The 16445-nt window shown below is 39.9% G+C and overlaps 1 protein-coding gene across 1 annotated transcript in view; it reads right to left on the bottom strand.

Annotated features, from left to right (window-relative positions):
• The window catches only part of LOC123764349 (colorectal mutant cancer protein), an 85365-nt gene that overhangs the window by 20803 nt on the left and 48117 nt on the right, over window positions 1-16445 (bottom strand). The window contains 5 exon segments of the mRNA XM_069316062.1: window positions 4001-4255; window positions 6092-6337; window positions 7668-7777; window positions 9517-9727; window positions 10193-10306. Coding sequence (XP_069172163.1) covers window positions 4001-4255; window positions 6092-6337; window positions 7668-7777; window positions 9517-9727; window positions 10193-10306 — 936 coding nt within the window.

Genomic DNA, 16445 nt, shown 5'->3' with positions numbered 1-16445 from the left:
CTGAAAGTAAAAATATTGTAATCGTTTCATTCCACTTGTGTGTTTATTCATAAATCACAATACATATGTATCAATAGTGAATGCTCTTGAAAAATATATTAATTATTAAAAATTAAACTTGCTACAGGTAGCCCCAACGTCAATAGAAATGCTGGAGTGAATCGAAAAAAAGATGTGCTCTGTTTTCCCCTCTGATGTTTCCTATCTTAGGCTACACCAGCACTATTTTTAGGCCAGATATGACAAAGAACTCAAATTGTCATGGAAGCTAACATAAAAAGTCTCAACAAGGCTAGTAGAAATGTACATGAAATACCCATGGAAATACTGTATTAACAAAACACAGTGGTGTCCAGAGTTTTGTCACAAAACCAATTACAGTACAGTATCTGGAAACCCTAGCATCAGACATATCACCAATTTGTAAGAGTTTCACCAGTACTGTATAACCAAATACAATATGAATGTGAGAGTTTGGTAATTTCTTAGCCAAGTGTGCACACCTATACAGTACTTGCAAAATGATGTGCATTGTCCAGTAAGTATGATTATCGTTATCTCATATTGGAGTACCATCACGTTGACTAGAGACAATATTATTGGTGTGTTGAAGCCATCTGCGGTCACAAGCAACGATGGAGCATGTGATTGGGAGAATGTAATTACCTAAGTGTAATTACCTAAGTGTAGTTACAGGATAAGAGCTACGCTCGTGGTGTCCCGTCTTCCCAGCACTCTTTGTCATATAACGCTTTGAAACTACTGACGGTCTTGGCCTCCACCACCTTCTCACTTAACTTGTTCCAACCGTCTACCACTCTATTTGCGAAGGTGAATTTTCTTATATTTCTTCGGCATCTGTGTTTAGCTAGTTTAAATCTATGACCTCTTGTTCTTGAAGTTCCAGGTCTCAGGAAGTCTTCCCTGTCGATTTTATCAATTCCTGTTACTATTTTGTACGTAGTGATCATATCACCTCTTTTTCTTCTGTCTTCTAGTTTTGGCATATTTAATGCTTCTAACCTCTCCTCGTAGCTCTTGCCCTTCAGTTCTGGGAGCCACTTAGTAGCATGTCTTTGCACCTTTTCCAGTTTGTTGATGTGCTTCTTAAGATATGGGCACCACACAACAGCTGCATATTCTAGCTTTGGCCTAACAAAAGTCATGAACAATTTCTTTAGTATATCACCATCCATGTATTTAAATGCAATTCTGAAGTTAGAAAGCATTGCATAGGCTCCTTGCACAATATTCTTTATGTGGTCCTCAGGTGATAGTTTTCTATCTAGAACCACTCCTAGATCTCTTTCTTTATCAGAATTCTTTAAAGATTTCTCACATAATATATAGGTTGTGTGGGGTCTATGTTCTCCTATTCCACATTCCATAACATGACATTTATTAACATTAAATTCCATTTGCCAAGTGGTGCTCCATATACTTATTTTGTCCAGGTCTTCTTGAAGGGCATGACCGTCATCTAAATTTCTTATCCTTCCTATTATCTTAGCATCATCAGCAAACATGTTCATATAATTCTGTATACCAACTGGAAGATCATTTATGTAGACAATAAACATCACTGGTGCAAGAACTGAACCCTGTGGTACTCCACTTGTGACATTTCTCCATTCCGATACATTGCCTCTGATTACTGCCCTCATTTTTCTATCAGTCAGAAAATTTATCATCCATGTTAGAAGCTTACCTGTCACCCCTCCAATATTTTCCAGTTTCCAGAACAACCTCTTATGTGGAACTCTGTCGAAAGCCTTTTTTAGGTCCAGATAGATGCAGTCAACCCAACCATCTCTTTCCTGTAATATCTCTGTGGCTCGATCATAGAAACTGAGTAAATTCGATACACAGGATCTTCCAGATCGAAAACCATACTGTCTGTCTGATATTATATCATTTCTCTCCAGGTGTTCTACCCATTTAGTTTTGATTAGCTTTTCCAATACTTTCACTATTACACTTGTCAATGATACAGGTCTATAATTGAGAGGGTCTTCCCTGCTGCCACTTTTGTAGATTGGAACTATGTTAGCCTGTTTCCACACGTCTGCTACGATGTGCATGTGTGCTTGTGTTTAACAAGTATTTACAATTTTATTGTGTAACATTTGTCTGAAATTCATGGTGCCCACATGATGGCCCAGTTAGATCAAATTTCAAACAATTGGAATGGGCAATGCAAAGTATCTGTAGAGACTGGAGGGACTCTTAGCTCAAGGTTGATGTGCCCAGCCTTAGTGAGGGCTCTCATGAGTGTCACTAAGTGTAGCATGCACATGTAGGTGATTATTTCTGTCACATGAAGACTATAATGCTGTGCATGCAAACCTGCCCAAAATGCTATGCGTGTTAGTGGCTTTGCAAGAATGTAAAAACATCAATGTTATGTACTCTCATAAACCCAATGTACCTTCTTGAATATGTAAATAAATAAATAAAAATTAATGTCCCAAGCATCCTATGAGAGCTCCTGTAAATTCTTTGAATCATGGCAGTGATAGGTAGCCTTGTAGTGGCCAGCTTCCAAAATGATGCTGAGGACAAATCAATGCTGAATGCTAGCAACAGTTGCTCCACCAGCAATGCACAATAAGAGGCAACAGAATTTGGCACAAGATGCCAATCAAGAAAACCAAGAACAGAACAAAAGAACAACATGCTCAGAAATCAAGGAGAAACAACAAAGAGAATGGAAGCGGTGAAGAAAGTGCCAAGAGACCCTATACTGTATAGGATTTCATGGCACATTCTTCTTTTTTGGCACTTTCTGCTGCCAAGAAGATAAGAAGGTGGGACACCATCAATTCAGCCACCTGCATGCTGTAGAGATGCAATAAAGATGTGTCAAAATGACCAGACATGAAGAGCAGAGGAGAAGGTCGAACCAGTAAAGTACACAACTGAACGGATCTTTGAAAACAGGGGGAACCTTGGAAAAAATGCCTGGTTTTGGACACTGAGCAAGCAGCTCCTAAAAATAAGGTGGAGCCCGACACCCAGGTGCTAGAAGGACCCCCTTTTCTTGGTAGGACTCCAAACCTTGCCAGGACCTGGAACAACAGCTGGACCAGTTCTTGAAAATTTACGTTACCTAATCTCTGGATAACCGGAGAATAGGTAACGTAAATTTTCAAGAACTACACATTTCAAGATTTACAGTATCAAACAAGAAGACAATCTACATTAAATTATATTTTTTGTTTATACAGTATGTGTGTGTGTGGAAATTCAAATTATGTTGGTTGTGGTACAAAGAATTGCGAATATGGTCATTTTTGGACTTCCCTTGTAAGAATTTCTGTCTATCCAGTAAGTGGTCCTTTCCATATACATTACTGTAATCCAGTTAAGCAAGCTTAGACAGTATATAAATGTTAGACTATGTGGTAAGATCATGCACAAAAATACTTATGCAAAATATAATTCTTGAGACTGCAATTTTTTAGTTTACCATACAATATTTAGGATTAAATTATGTGGAAATATTTCTATCCAAATTTCAGGACTTAATATGAACAACCTAAATTTAATTAATAAGAAATTCTGCATATTCATTGAGGGACTGTATATGGATTTTTTGTTTTAATATTTAGTTCCATATTTTAAACTTTTATTTGAAAATACAGTATAAATTATAACTGTTGTGCAGTTGACAGACCATAAGCACAACACCCAAGTATATTCTTCTTCCCTTCCTGACTTTGTTCCAGCTGCTCCTCTTCCTATTGCACTTCACATTCATATTCCTCCTTCACTCTATTAATGTTCTTCTCTTTTACTATTCTTCTTCAACCTTTTCTATTCTTGTTCGTCATCCTTCTTGTTCTCATTCTTCAATTTCTGTTCCTGCTCTTCCTTCTTTTTTTATTTCCTCCTTTTTCTCTTCCTCCTCTTTTACTAATTCCTTTTTCTCTTTCCCTATATCCTTCACAAATTACCCATGCTAATAAGCCATACCTTGTTAATACTTGTGCCAACTCACCTTCTTTAATCTGACTCGCTCAGCCAGTCTACAGATAATAGGTGCATCATCCTGCGTGGGTGTGTGGCTTTCAGGTGGTTGCGGTGATGGAGATGGAGACACTGTGCCCGGTCCTGACCCACTTAAACCAGAACCCCCAGAGGTCACCGTAAATGCCGCAAGTGGGGTACCTCTTAGACCCCGCACTGTCACCGCATCAGCAACCTGCAGGGCTTGTGGAGGCATTGCTGGCTGCATTCTTTGATACTCTCGTAGCTGCAAGAGAATATTGATAAGCAAGGAAAGATAATTGTTGATTTGGTATACCATTAAATATGATTAGCTAATAAGCATATAGGTAATCATAATAAGTAATTGAAGAAAATTATTGCCTTCACACCTTCTTTCATTTATTGCCATCTTGTTCATGGTAATGCAAAACTTTTTAATCTTAAGAGAGGAAACTTTCAATTAACATTTTTCATGACGTTTTGAAACCTTAGGATAATTTCCTTCCCTCCTAACCTACCAGAGAACCCTTAACTTACTGTTTTTGAAAAAAATTCAAAAATTTAATTAAAAATTTTTTCATTTTCGAATTACAGTACATTCATTTTCGGCCATACGGGCAAACGGCCAAATTCAGACGTGCCTAATTTGTAAGAGGACAGGTTGGTTTAACAACCAGGTACTGAGATAGTAACCTCTGTTCACCCTGTTCACTGCTGGGTGAACAGAGGCATCAGAGGTTAAGGATTGGCACCCAGTCAATCCTCCCCGGCCAGGATACAAACCCAGGCCAAAGCGCTCGCGAAGAGTCAGGCAAGTGTTTTACCACTGTGCCATGGGGACTATTTTATTACTGATGCGTCTAGAAATAAATGAGTACAGTATCTCTTTGCCCTGTTTCGTAGGAATTTTGGGGGGGAGCTTAAGATCCCTACTGTATGTGGCTCCCTGATATTTTTTTTTTTGCATTCTCCAACTGATATATGGTAACTTCTTAGACTGGGTCCTGAACCCTGAGCAAGGCTCAGAACCCTTCATTTTTCAGATTTAAACAGCACCTTCAATCTTTTGTCCACATTAAAAACCTACCTAGATTGTCTTTAAGCAATTCAATACCTGAATTTATTATCTGCCCAAATTTTTTATCATCTACAGTCCTAGAAATACTGTATCTTTTTTTTTTTTTTTTTTTTTTTTGAGATATATACAAGAGTTGTTACATTCTTGTACAGCCACTAGTACGCGTAGCGTTTCGGGCAGGTCCCTGGAATACCATCCCCTGCCGCGAAGAATCATTTAAATCGTATCTCTGTTCAATCCTGTGTTAACATCATCTATATAAAGTACATGGATAACAGCAGAGATCCCAGGTGTAGGGAGGATTCTGGAGAGTAAACCTGTCACCAGAGGACCACACATAGAGGGTACTGTGCAAGGAGTCTATGCTATGCTTACAAACTTCATAATAGCTGTACATACATGTACATGGATGGTGAAATATTAAAGGCATTCTTCACAACATTTGTGAGACAAATGAATAGGCAGCAGTTGCATGGTGTCTATATCTCATGATGCACATGAATCAACTAGAAAGGGTACAAAGACATGCTTCTAAGTGGCTTCCAGAACTGAAAAATAAAATATAAGGAGAGGCTGAAGGAAATAAATGTATCCAAGCTAGAGGATAGAAGGAAAAGAGGTGTTATGATCACCACATACAAAATAGAGACAGGAATAAACACAGTTGACAAGGAGAAATTTTTGAAACCTGCAACTTTAAGAACAAGAGTCCGTAGATTCAAACTACAAAAACAAAGGTGCTGAAAAAAAAACATAAGTTCTTTTTTGCAAGCAGAGTGGAAGGTTATGTGAGAAGGTGGTGGATGCCAAAACGATCAGTAGTTTCAGACTCGTATGACAATGATTATTGGGAAGATGGGACACACAGATTATAATGAAGACAGGATATCAAATCTTCTCATCCTGTAGCTACTCTTAGGTAATTACACAAACATATTTTACTAATGCATAAATATTTTGTTGCATTAGTTTTATTCATTTTCTGCTCTGAATACCGTAAGTCCTTATTCCTATCACACACACCTTTTTGCAGAGAGCATCTCTCTCTTGAGTAAGAACTGTGACATTGTTGCGGTGTGTAGAGGCATTATGTTGAGCAAGGGCCAGAGCATGCTGTAAACTGTTATTTTCCTCTCTGAGAACCTTTAGCTCTTCCTCTAGGGCACTAAGGGATCGGCACTGGTCATCCCCTGATGCTCGGCAGCTGCTGGAGTCTCCACTGCCTCGTGGGCACTCGCTTACATCCAGGTCAGCAATGCCTTCTCCAGCCTGTTGGCACAATATTCCTGGCATCAGCTATAATAATGTTGATGTGATATACATTGTTGCATAGGTTATATGGACAAATAAGAACTACGGAAAGCAATAACAATTATTATTAGGAAACCTACTTGAAATAAAGATTAAATCACATACTGCAATAAGAAACACTTTATAATTTAATAAAACATACAATAAAATTAATGTTTTTAATGAAAATATTCATAATATTAAACTACCTACAAAAACATATACTTAAATGAATAATCTTCCCTTAAAATGTTTCAATATTTAACTACGCATCATCTAGGTACAAATTGTAATATTACTAAAAGGAAGATAGTGAAGATGTGGTGAGTGCAGGAAATAAAATTCCAGATAAAGTTGAGAGATAGGTTGGGTTGCTTGCAGTTTGAGTTGGATATGGTTAGTTTGCATAAGGTTAGTTTAACATTATTACTGTATACTGTATAATCCATAATTTCTGGTAATAATTCAGGCTTAATCATCATCTTTTTAGTATGACCCAACTTTTTAGTATGGCTGCTTGAAGGGAAGGGAACTATCAGGAGAAAGTGCCAAGCCACTGTGACTATATAACACATGGAAGGGAACACGATTAGGAATTGGGATGGGACAGGGAGAAAGGAATGGCACCTAGCCACTTGGACGATTGGTGATTGAACGGTGACCTGCATGGAGTTCCTGCTTGAAGTAAAAAAAAAATGACAAAAGCAGTCAAACATATGTTTTGCTTTCCAAACAATTTATTTAAATTTGTATATGTTCTGAAAAACTCAAACCTGTTGATGAGAGCTTCCCCTCTTACATTCACAGCCCTGTCATGACAACTTCCTTCCTACCTCTACAGCCCTGACATGACAACTTCCTTCCTACTTCTACAGCCCTGTCATGACAACTTCCTTCCTATCTCTACAGCCCTGTCATGGCAACTTCCTTCCTACCTCTACAGCCCTATCATGACAACTTCCTTCCTATCTCTACAGCCCTGACATGACAACTTCCTTCCTATCTCTACAGCCCTGACATGACAACTTCCTTCCTACCTCTACAGCCCTATCATGACAACTTCCTTCCTATCTCTACAGCCCTGTCATGGCAACTTCCTTCCTACCTCTACAGCCCTATCATGACAACTTCCTTCCTACCTCTACAGCCCTGACATGACAACTTCCTTCCTACCTCTACAGCCCTGTCATGGCAACTTCCTTCCTACCTCTACAGCCTTGACATGACAGCTTCCTTTCTACCTCTACAGCCTTGACATGACAACTTCCTTCCTACCTCTGCAGCCTTGACATGACAACTTCCTTCCTACCTCTACAGCCCTGTCATCTATGTCACAAGACGTTGAGGCGTCAGTAGCAGTGTGATCCCGGGGTTCCTCCATCTGCTCCTCTGACTCCACCGCCTCACTCGTTGAGTCCTCTGCATTGGAAAATACATTAATTACATAAGCAACAGTTAAAAAGAATAGGAAATCAGAATACACTTACACAATTCAAAATAGGATTACATTTTATGTATTTATTTTTTACATATAAGAAGGTACATTGGGTTGAGAAAGTACATACATTGGGGTTTGAGTAACATTCTTGCAGTCACTAACACGTATAGCATTTCTGGCAGGTCCTTAAGCTAAACAATAAAGTAACAGAATTGTAATTCAATATAATAACTACATTACAAATTTATATAATAGATTATAAAGATGAAGTTGAGTATGTAAGTACTAAATTGAGTGGAAACTAGGACAAGAATAATAGTGGAAACTATAAATCCTAGATGGAAACTATGAGGATGAAATTAGGTACTTTTTGGTTTTACTTTTGAATAAAGTATAGGTTGGGAATTTTTTTTAATTCATTAAGAAGCGAGTTTCATAGACTGGGTCCTTTTATATGCAGGGAAGGTTTGCACAGATTTAGCCTGACCCTAGGAATATCATGACCCTAGGAATATCAATGAATATCAAATACTAAAAATAATAATAATAATTATACAGTAATAATAATGTTTATTCAAAAGAATGTGTGTACAAAGAACATAAGAATAATGTATAATTGTAGGGACAGGAGTTACACATACTAATGAAGCCACTATTACACAAAGCATTTCTGGCAAAACATAAAATAAATTTAGTACACAAAATTTTTTACTAAAAGTGTGAGGGGGTGAAACACTTAATACTAAAGGAGAAATAAGTTAACAAAATGAGAACATTTATGGAAAATAAAACATCACAATATGGAGTCAGTAGATGTAGCAATACTGTAGTACAGTAGTTTATTTACTTTAATACTGTAACAGAATGGAAATATGTTTATTAAAAACAGATGGACTATTCCTCATAACATTTTCTTTAAAATATTCATAAATTTAAATTTATTTTATATAAATATATTTATTTCTGGTGTGGTGCTCAGGGGTTCTATTATATCTATAAAAGAAGAGTTTCAAATCAGGATTAGAATCAAGGAATACAGTTTTGTAAGTGTACATAGCATAAAAGAATGCGTGAAGTGTATGTTTAGCATTTTCAGGGATTTAAACGAGGGAACAGAACTGTGGCTGTGACTGTGTGTTGTTGAGACAGAGTTTGTTATAGTTCTGATATCAGATTTTTGATGGGTGATGAGGAAGATGGGACACCATAAGTGTAGCTCTCATCCTGTAACTACACTTAGGTAATTATTTAAGTAATTACACACACATACTAATATGCACACATACATAATGTTCATTAAAGCCATATGTTTGTAATAATATATGAATGTTTATAGTAGTAACAGTTTTGTTCCTCTTCATCTACCTAGATACATGTATCACATACCTTTAAATTTCCACATATGTACTGTATTCCCTAACTACTCCAATTAATGTTTCTCTTTTCATTTCTGCTCCTCCCCATGTGTGATTATAATTAACTTATTCTACCTCACACCTCACTGACTGCTTGGCTGGCATTCTAATTGCCTGTCTGAATGACTGATTGGAAAAGTTTCTACTGCCTGCTTAAATAAGTTCATGGATGTGTTCTACCTGTCTGCTTGAATGTATAACTGGATGACTTTCTAACAGGCTGTTAGAAGCTGCCTGAAATGAGTGTTAAATTTTCCAACTGCCTGGTCTGAGTGGCTATATAGTATGTAAGAAAAGGACCTCACCCGTGGCATCATGCTGGTCGTGGGAGAGCTCCGACTGTGAGTACTCCTCCACCACCACCTCCTCCTCCGCGATCACATTTATCCGTTGTTGATCGATCTTACGGGAGAGCTCAGCAATGACAGAGTGGAGTTCGGTGAGCCGTTCCTCATAGCGCTGGGCCTGCGAATCCAGACGATCTTCCCCTTCTCGCTCTACTCGTACTTTCTCCAGCTGAAGAGGGTAGTCCAAGAGAAAACTCAGATGATGGAGTGTAATTGTTTATTGTAGTTTCTTTGTGGTGTCTCTTTGTACAGAGAGATTATAATAAGTGTTTTAAATTTGCATTTTTTAATGAATTGATAAAAAAAGCTTATGTGATGGGGAAAGGACAAGCAATGGAAAGGAATACTAGTAAGGGGAATAGAGAGCATCAGTATGAGGGGGAGAGAGAATGCATTAATATTAGAGAGAGAGAGAGAGAATCACAGGATCAGTATAAGGGAACGAAATCACTAATATGAGGAAGAAAGGACACCAGTTTGAGAGACAGGAAGTACGAGTATGTATGAGAAATAGGAAGCATTTGTACATAAGATAGGAAGCACCAGAATGAAAGAAGAAAAACACAAATAGGAGAAAATGGGTGAAGGTCGAGGAGAGAAAGCAGTAGCTTGAGGGGAAGGGAGGGGAACTTGCCTGAGTGACAGTGAGGGTCTTCTCCAACATGTCTCGCTCCTGTGAGATCATTTTGAGTCTGGACGAGAGTTCGAGGATCTCCCCCTTCAGAGACCCCAGCGCTGCCAGATGTAGCTGTTGACACCACTAATATCAAAACAGATCCATACAACTGCACCAAAAGAAACATTTGCATAAATGTGCTCATACCATATCCTAATCAATGAATACTAAAAAGCAATACATTCAGCAATGCAAATTTATAGCATAAATGTATACAGTATATGAATATATAGCTATACCTATTGGAGAGAATGTCTGTCTGTCCAAAGTTGGAGGCCAGATACTCGGGTCTAGCCTCACCCAAATTTGCAGGGAAAATGGTCTGGGGTATGGGGCGGACATAGGCTGGTCAGGATAGGCCTACGTTAAAGGCTTTAAGAAATATTAGCAATTAAAGACACCTCCCAGGCAATATTTATGGAATCATGTGTGAATTATTTAGTATAATTTCTGTGTAGTTTTTTGTGATTGTAACAACATATTTTCAGAGAGAACCATAGAGTTGCTTTGGTGTTTCATTTAATATATTTTCTGAGAGAATGGGGAGAGGGGAAAGTGGAGAGATGAAAATCGAGGGGGAGGGGGAAGGAATCAAGATGAGGGGAGGGGTCAAGGGGAAGATTAGGTGAAAAGTGGGGAATAGTGTGGAAAGGGGGGGGGGAAGAAACCTGGGTACAGCTGGGTACTCTCTTTATATATAAATGGAAATGTCTGTTGCTCAAGGTTGGAGGGGGATATAGGGAGGATATAGAATTGGGATGAGGGGGGAGAAGTAGGGAAATGGGGAAGATAAGAGGGAAGAAGGGGGAGTGGTAGAGGATGGGAAAGGAGGAAAGAGGGGGGATGTGGGGAGAAGAGAAAAGAAAGAGGGGTGGAATGGGGGTTGGGGGAGACAGACTATCGTGAGGACTGACAGGTACCTCTACTAGTATTTGTGTAATTACCTAAGTGTAGTTACAGGATGAGAGCTACGCTCGTGGTGTCCCGTCTTCCCAGCACTCTTTGTCATATAACGCTTTGAAACTACTGACGGTCTTGGCCTCCACCACCTTCTCACTTAACTTGTTCCAACCGTCTACCACTCTATTTGCGAAGGTGAATTTTCTTATATTTCTTCGGCATCTGTGTTTAGCTAGTTTAAATCTATGACCTCTTGTTCTTGAAGTTCCAGGTCTCAGGAAGTCTTCCCTATCGATTTTATCAATTCCTGTTACTATTTTGTACGTAGTGATCATATCACCTCTTTTTCTTCTGTCTTCTAGTTTTGGCATATTTAATGCTTCTAACCTCTCCTCGTAGCTCTTGCCCTTCAGTTCTGGGAGCCACTTAGTAGCATGTCTTTGCACCTTTTCCAGTTTGTTGATGTGCTTCTTAAGATATGGGCACCACACAACAGCTGCATATTCTAGCTTTGGCCTAACAAAAGTCATGAACAATTTCTTTAGTATATCGCCATCCATGTATTTAAATGCAATTCTGTGTGTGTGTGTGTGTGTGTGTGTGTGTGTGTGTGTGTGTGTGTGTGTGTGTGTATATATATATATATATATATATATATATATATATATATATATATATATATATATATATAATATATATATATATATATATATATATATATATATATATATATATATATATATATATATACACATACACACAATACATTAAAATTCTTTACAGTATGAGTATTAGTGTAAAAAGAGTTGACGAAACTAGTTAATTAAATGAGAATAATTACCTTGAGAAAATCAATAGAAACCCCCATGATGAGAATTCGAACCTGAACACCAGGTACTCCCAAGCATAAGGAGGCTGCATTGCTCTTGAGCGTGTCAACGATCAAATTGTTTAGGGCATATGCTGGGGAGTAGCCCGTGTACAGGCTCGAATCCTCATCATGGGTTATACTGATTTTTCCCATTGATACGTCATATTAATATGATTTCTTTGTGGCAGTAATTACCTTCTTATGTTGACCAGCTGGTAAGAGACTGTGATTTATTACTAGACCCTTGTGGAGATGTTCAGTGTTTCCTTAACTCTAGTTAACAGTTCTCTTACAGCACCTGCAGCTGCATAATGCACATACACGTTGTAATCCTTCTGCAGCTGTATTTGACTAGAGCTAGTGGAGGAACTGAAGAAATATACAGTACAGAGACTGAGGTACATGAGGTGACTGAACACCTTCGGCCTGGGAAAGGACTCCATCCTGAACATCCTGAGCAGTAGGTTGTTAATCACCATAGTTCTCAGTTATATATCACAAAACATAGGAAGTGGATGTCTTGTGATATACCTCTCTCCATCCAACACTCACTCACTCTCACTCTCACTCTCTCTCTCTCTCTCTCTCTCTCTCTCTCTCTCTCTCTCTCTCTCTCTCTCTCTCTCTCTCTCTTTCTCCTACATTTTCAAAAAGATTTTGTTGCCATTTAACACAGAGGCCAGGCCATTCAGGTCGGGTTAATAATGCATGGCTGGGACGGAGTGCTATGGCCAGAAGGAAGGCGGCGGGAATTGAGGCTATTAAAAATACCATTTCACACACCCTTGGGGTCTCTTTAATCTTATTTATGATGCACAGCCGGGGAGAGGGTTCCCAAATGTGGGAAATGGAACACTCGACCCTACATGGTCCGCTCATCCTCGTTAAGAAGTAATTACATCCCATGATTCGGAAGGCCCCTTGCTTTTAAGCATTTTCTCTGATTTATGAAATGCAAGAACGTTACAGAGAACTAGAATTAGTCTTTTCCATTGGCGGGGAGATGACAGGAGGCAGCAGCTTCGCTTTGTGAATGCAAAGCTTTATTAGGCGTCAGGGGGATGAGGAGCTTTTCTGGCAATCTGCTTGCGTGTGTGTGTGTGTGTGTGTGTGTGTGTGTGTGTGTGTGTGTGTGTGTATTTTCACCTAATTGTGTTTGCGGGGGTTGAGCTCTGCTCTTTCGGTCTGACTTTCAACTGTCAATCAACTGTTTCTAGTACTACTATTTCCCCCCCCCCCCTCACACCCCAGGAAGCAGCCCGTGACTAACCCTGACTAACTCCCAGGTACCTGTTTACTGCTAGGTAACAGGGGCATAGGGTGAAAGAAACTCTGCCCATCGTTTATCGCCGGCGCCCGGGATCGAACCCGGGACCACAGAATCACGTGCCCAGCGTGCTGGCCGCTCGGCCGGCCGGCTCCCTCCGTCTGTGTGTATTCACCTAGTTGTGTTTGCGGGGGTTGAACTTTGATCTTTCGGCCCGCCTCTCAACTGTCAATCAACTGTTTACTAACTCCTTTTTTTGTGTGTGTGTGCATCCCTATCGGTGTTTAGTTATTTGCTTATGTGTGTATATAGTCCGAGCTCTTGGACTTGGGACTTGATATCCGACCAACAGAACTGTAATTTATACATTACACTGAGCAGTGCCGTCAAATAAATGCATGACAAGTGAAATCGTCGTTCTAATATACCTAGACTTTCTTCAAATACAGCTAAAATTTTAAGGATAACCCATCATAATGAGACAGACATTGCAGCCAAATTAGCGTGTAACAAGTTTGAAGTTGAATTAGATCTAGGTATCCCCATCTCTGCTGTCAAAACTGTATTGGTCCAAACATTCAGATCTGATAGGAAAGAACTTACTGACTCCCAACGACCTGAAAGTACTAGTATAAAAAGCTATGATTTGTTCAGATCTGAAACCTACATCTATAGACAGCACAAAACGTCCACTAGACTGTGCGACACAGTGGTTGCAAGGATCAGGTTGGGTTACCGTTACCTGTGGCAGGTGGCTGCAGGTGACGGGTCTCCCAATCCTGAGCACTCCAGTTGCAAACTCTGTGAGCAGGAACTATGGCATGATCTCCCGCACTACATCACTGAATGCCCAGTTATTAGACCTTTCAGACCAGTTGGCATGAGGTACCTGGAGCTTTGCAATTACTTTATTCACTCACGTATTCTTGAAGATATCCTCACAGTATACCCAAAATTTGCCAGTGCAGGCTATTAAACACATGGCTCTGTATGACTAACCATCCTGCGAGATGGGGACTTGTATTACCACTGCTGCCTTATTCAATCTTGTGTTGTTAATATCCTCAAAATGCATCCGGAGTCTGCCAGTGCAGACCGCTTATCACATGCCTCTGTATGACTAACCATCCTGTGTGATGGGGATTTCTTAGCATCCCCTAGTTAGCTTTTTTGACACTTCATATAGTCTAGGGTAGCTGCACTAATGCAGATGTATCTAATATGTTAATAAAAAAAAAATTTAAGGGTTAAGACATGGCAAATATTAATCATTTTGAACAACCTTTAATTCTTAAAATATATTGTTAAATATACATTAACATTTACACATACATGTGTGAAAACGTGAACTGTGTGAACAGTGAACATAAAGTCACGTGCTGTTGAACAAACTACTGCTTCTCCTGGCCGACGACATGGATCAAGATTTGACTTTTCATCACTGAGGTCATTTTAACGACAGCACACAGGAATAACGCACCGAATCCCAGCACAAAGCTCCCAATCTGAATTCAGTCCTTCCTCTGCCTACCACATGGAAATAGATGTGTTGTAACTAACAGAATACTGGCACTAAAATGAATGCAATCGGCATAGACGTAGTCTATTTAGGGGACAAACAGGATGAAGACCAACATATATTTTAGACAGGTACTCACCCTAATATTGTGCAGGTCGGCTAGTCTTGACCCTCGGGGTCACGGCCCCTTCTGGTACTTGCTAACGATATTACTGATACCGAGTTTAACAAATATAAGCACTGAATACCTACCTTACCAAAGTCTTTAACTTTGACAAGAAGAGGCGTCAAATTGGCAAAACTCTCTCAACTTCATCTGATCTACGCAGTCTCTAAAATTTTTGAACCCTCCTTCCTTTCCATGACCCCTCTCTCAACAATTTGATCACGTCTTGCCTAACAACCCTATATTCCTACCCTGACATTTCCTCACTCCCAAAGCGCCTAAAGCTGCTCCTTCCCGAGGTTTCCTTACCTCCTTCTGCGTGCAGCCGTGCGTAGTGTCCATACCGTGAGCGTAGTACTGCTGGGAAGAGGCCGTTCCCGGGGCTGCACCCGCGGGTTCTCGCTGCACCGCTCCCGAAGACATGCTTGCTGGCCCGGGCGGTGCTAGGCCGCCCACCGGGGGCTCCTGGGGCCATGAGAGGCCTGCTGGTGGATGTCACTACTGATCATTCTAGGTCAGAGGTCACCCGCACTGGTCGTCACTGACATCACAACTGATTCATTGTTCATTTTCAAACCAAACTGGGGCGCGTAACTGCAGTTTTCCTAAAGTCTTACAACATTTTTTTGGTTCACATTTTACAGTCTGTATTTTGAGTAGCATACGTGTCCCCAACTCTGTGAGTGTTGCATCCCGGCATGTTGGGTGGGTGGAAGTGGGTGGTAGTGGGCGTCAAAATAGAGCAGCACTCCACACACGCCTACACCCGCCGCCCACTCGAGCTATTCATGCCAACATTTTCTCTCTCGTTCCTCTTTTTCAAGTCTCGCCCAGGAAAAGAGGTAATCCAGAAGCTCGCGTGGAAAGCTTCCTCTGTTCTGGCCAGACCCTTCGAGCAACTAATTTGATAACCAACTCTGAGTAAGTCCTGGGAACTCGTGGCCCTCCTGTGGGCTCTCATTCCATACTTTTATAACTTCAAAAAAACAATATTATAAATTATTCAGCATCAACATTTCTTTGGAAAAGTTAGTTCTTAAAGAAGAGTAAAGTTAATTAATATTACTTCCCGGTTTGTTGTCCCCAGACAAACACACTCGCGGCAAGTCACGGCTGAGACAAAGGGAGTGTGCGCTGCTATGTACTGTAATGTAACCAAATTGTAAATATGTTGTAGTCATATAATAACTATGCTGTAACTACGTATTAACTATGTCGTAACCACATAATAACTGTGCTGTACCTACATACTACTCTGCTGTACCTACATAGTTAATATGCAGGCACAACATGGTAACCATGTTATACCTACATAGTAATTATGTTGTACCTGCAAAGTAACTACGTTGTAATTAGATAAATTTCGCTGGCGCATGAGAGCGATCTAGGACGCCATATTCCCGGTCTCGTACGCCAACAAACGTCACGCTATGCACATAATGTTAACGTGCTCACAAACACGTCGTAAGAGGGGTGGGGGTACGGGTG

This window comes from Procambarus clarkii, chromosome 82 (assembly GCF_040958095.1).
Source record: "Procambarus clarkii isolate CNS0578487 chromosome 82, FALCON_Pclarkii_2.0, whole genome shotgun sequence".
NCBI classification, from domain to species: domain Eukaryota; kingdom Metazoa; phylum Arthropoda; class Malacostraca; order Decapoda; family Cambaridae; genus Procambarus; species Procambarus clarkii.
The sequence above is the reverse complement of the archived record's forward strand: the minus strand, read 5'-3'. Positions and strand labels throughout refer to the sequence as shown.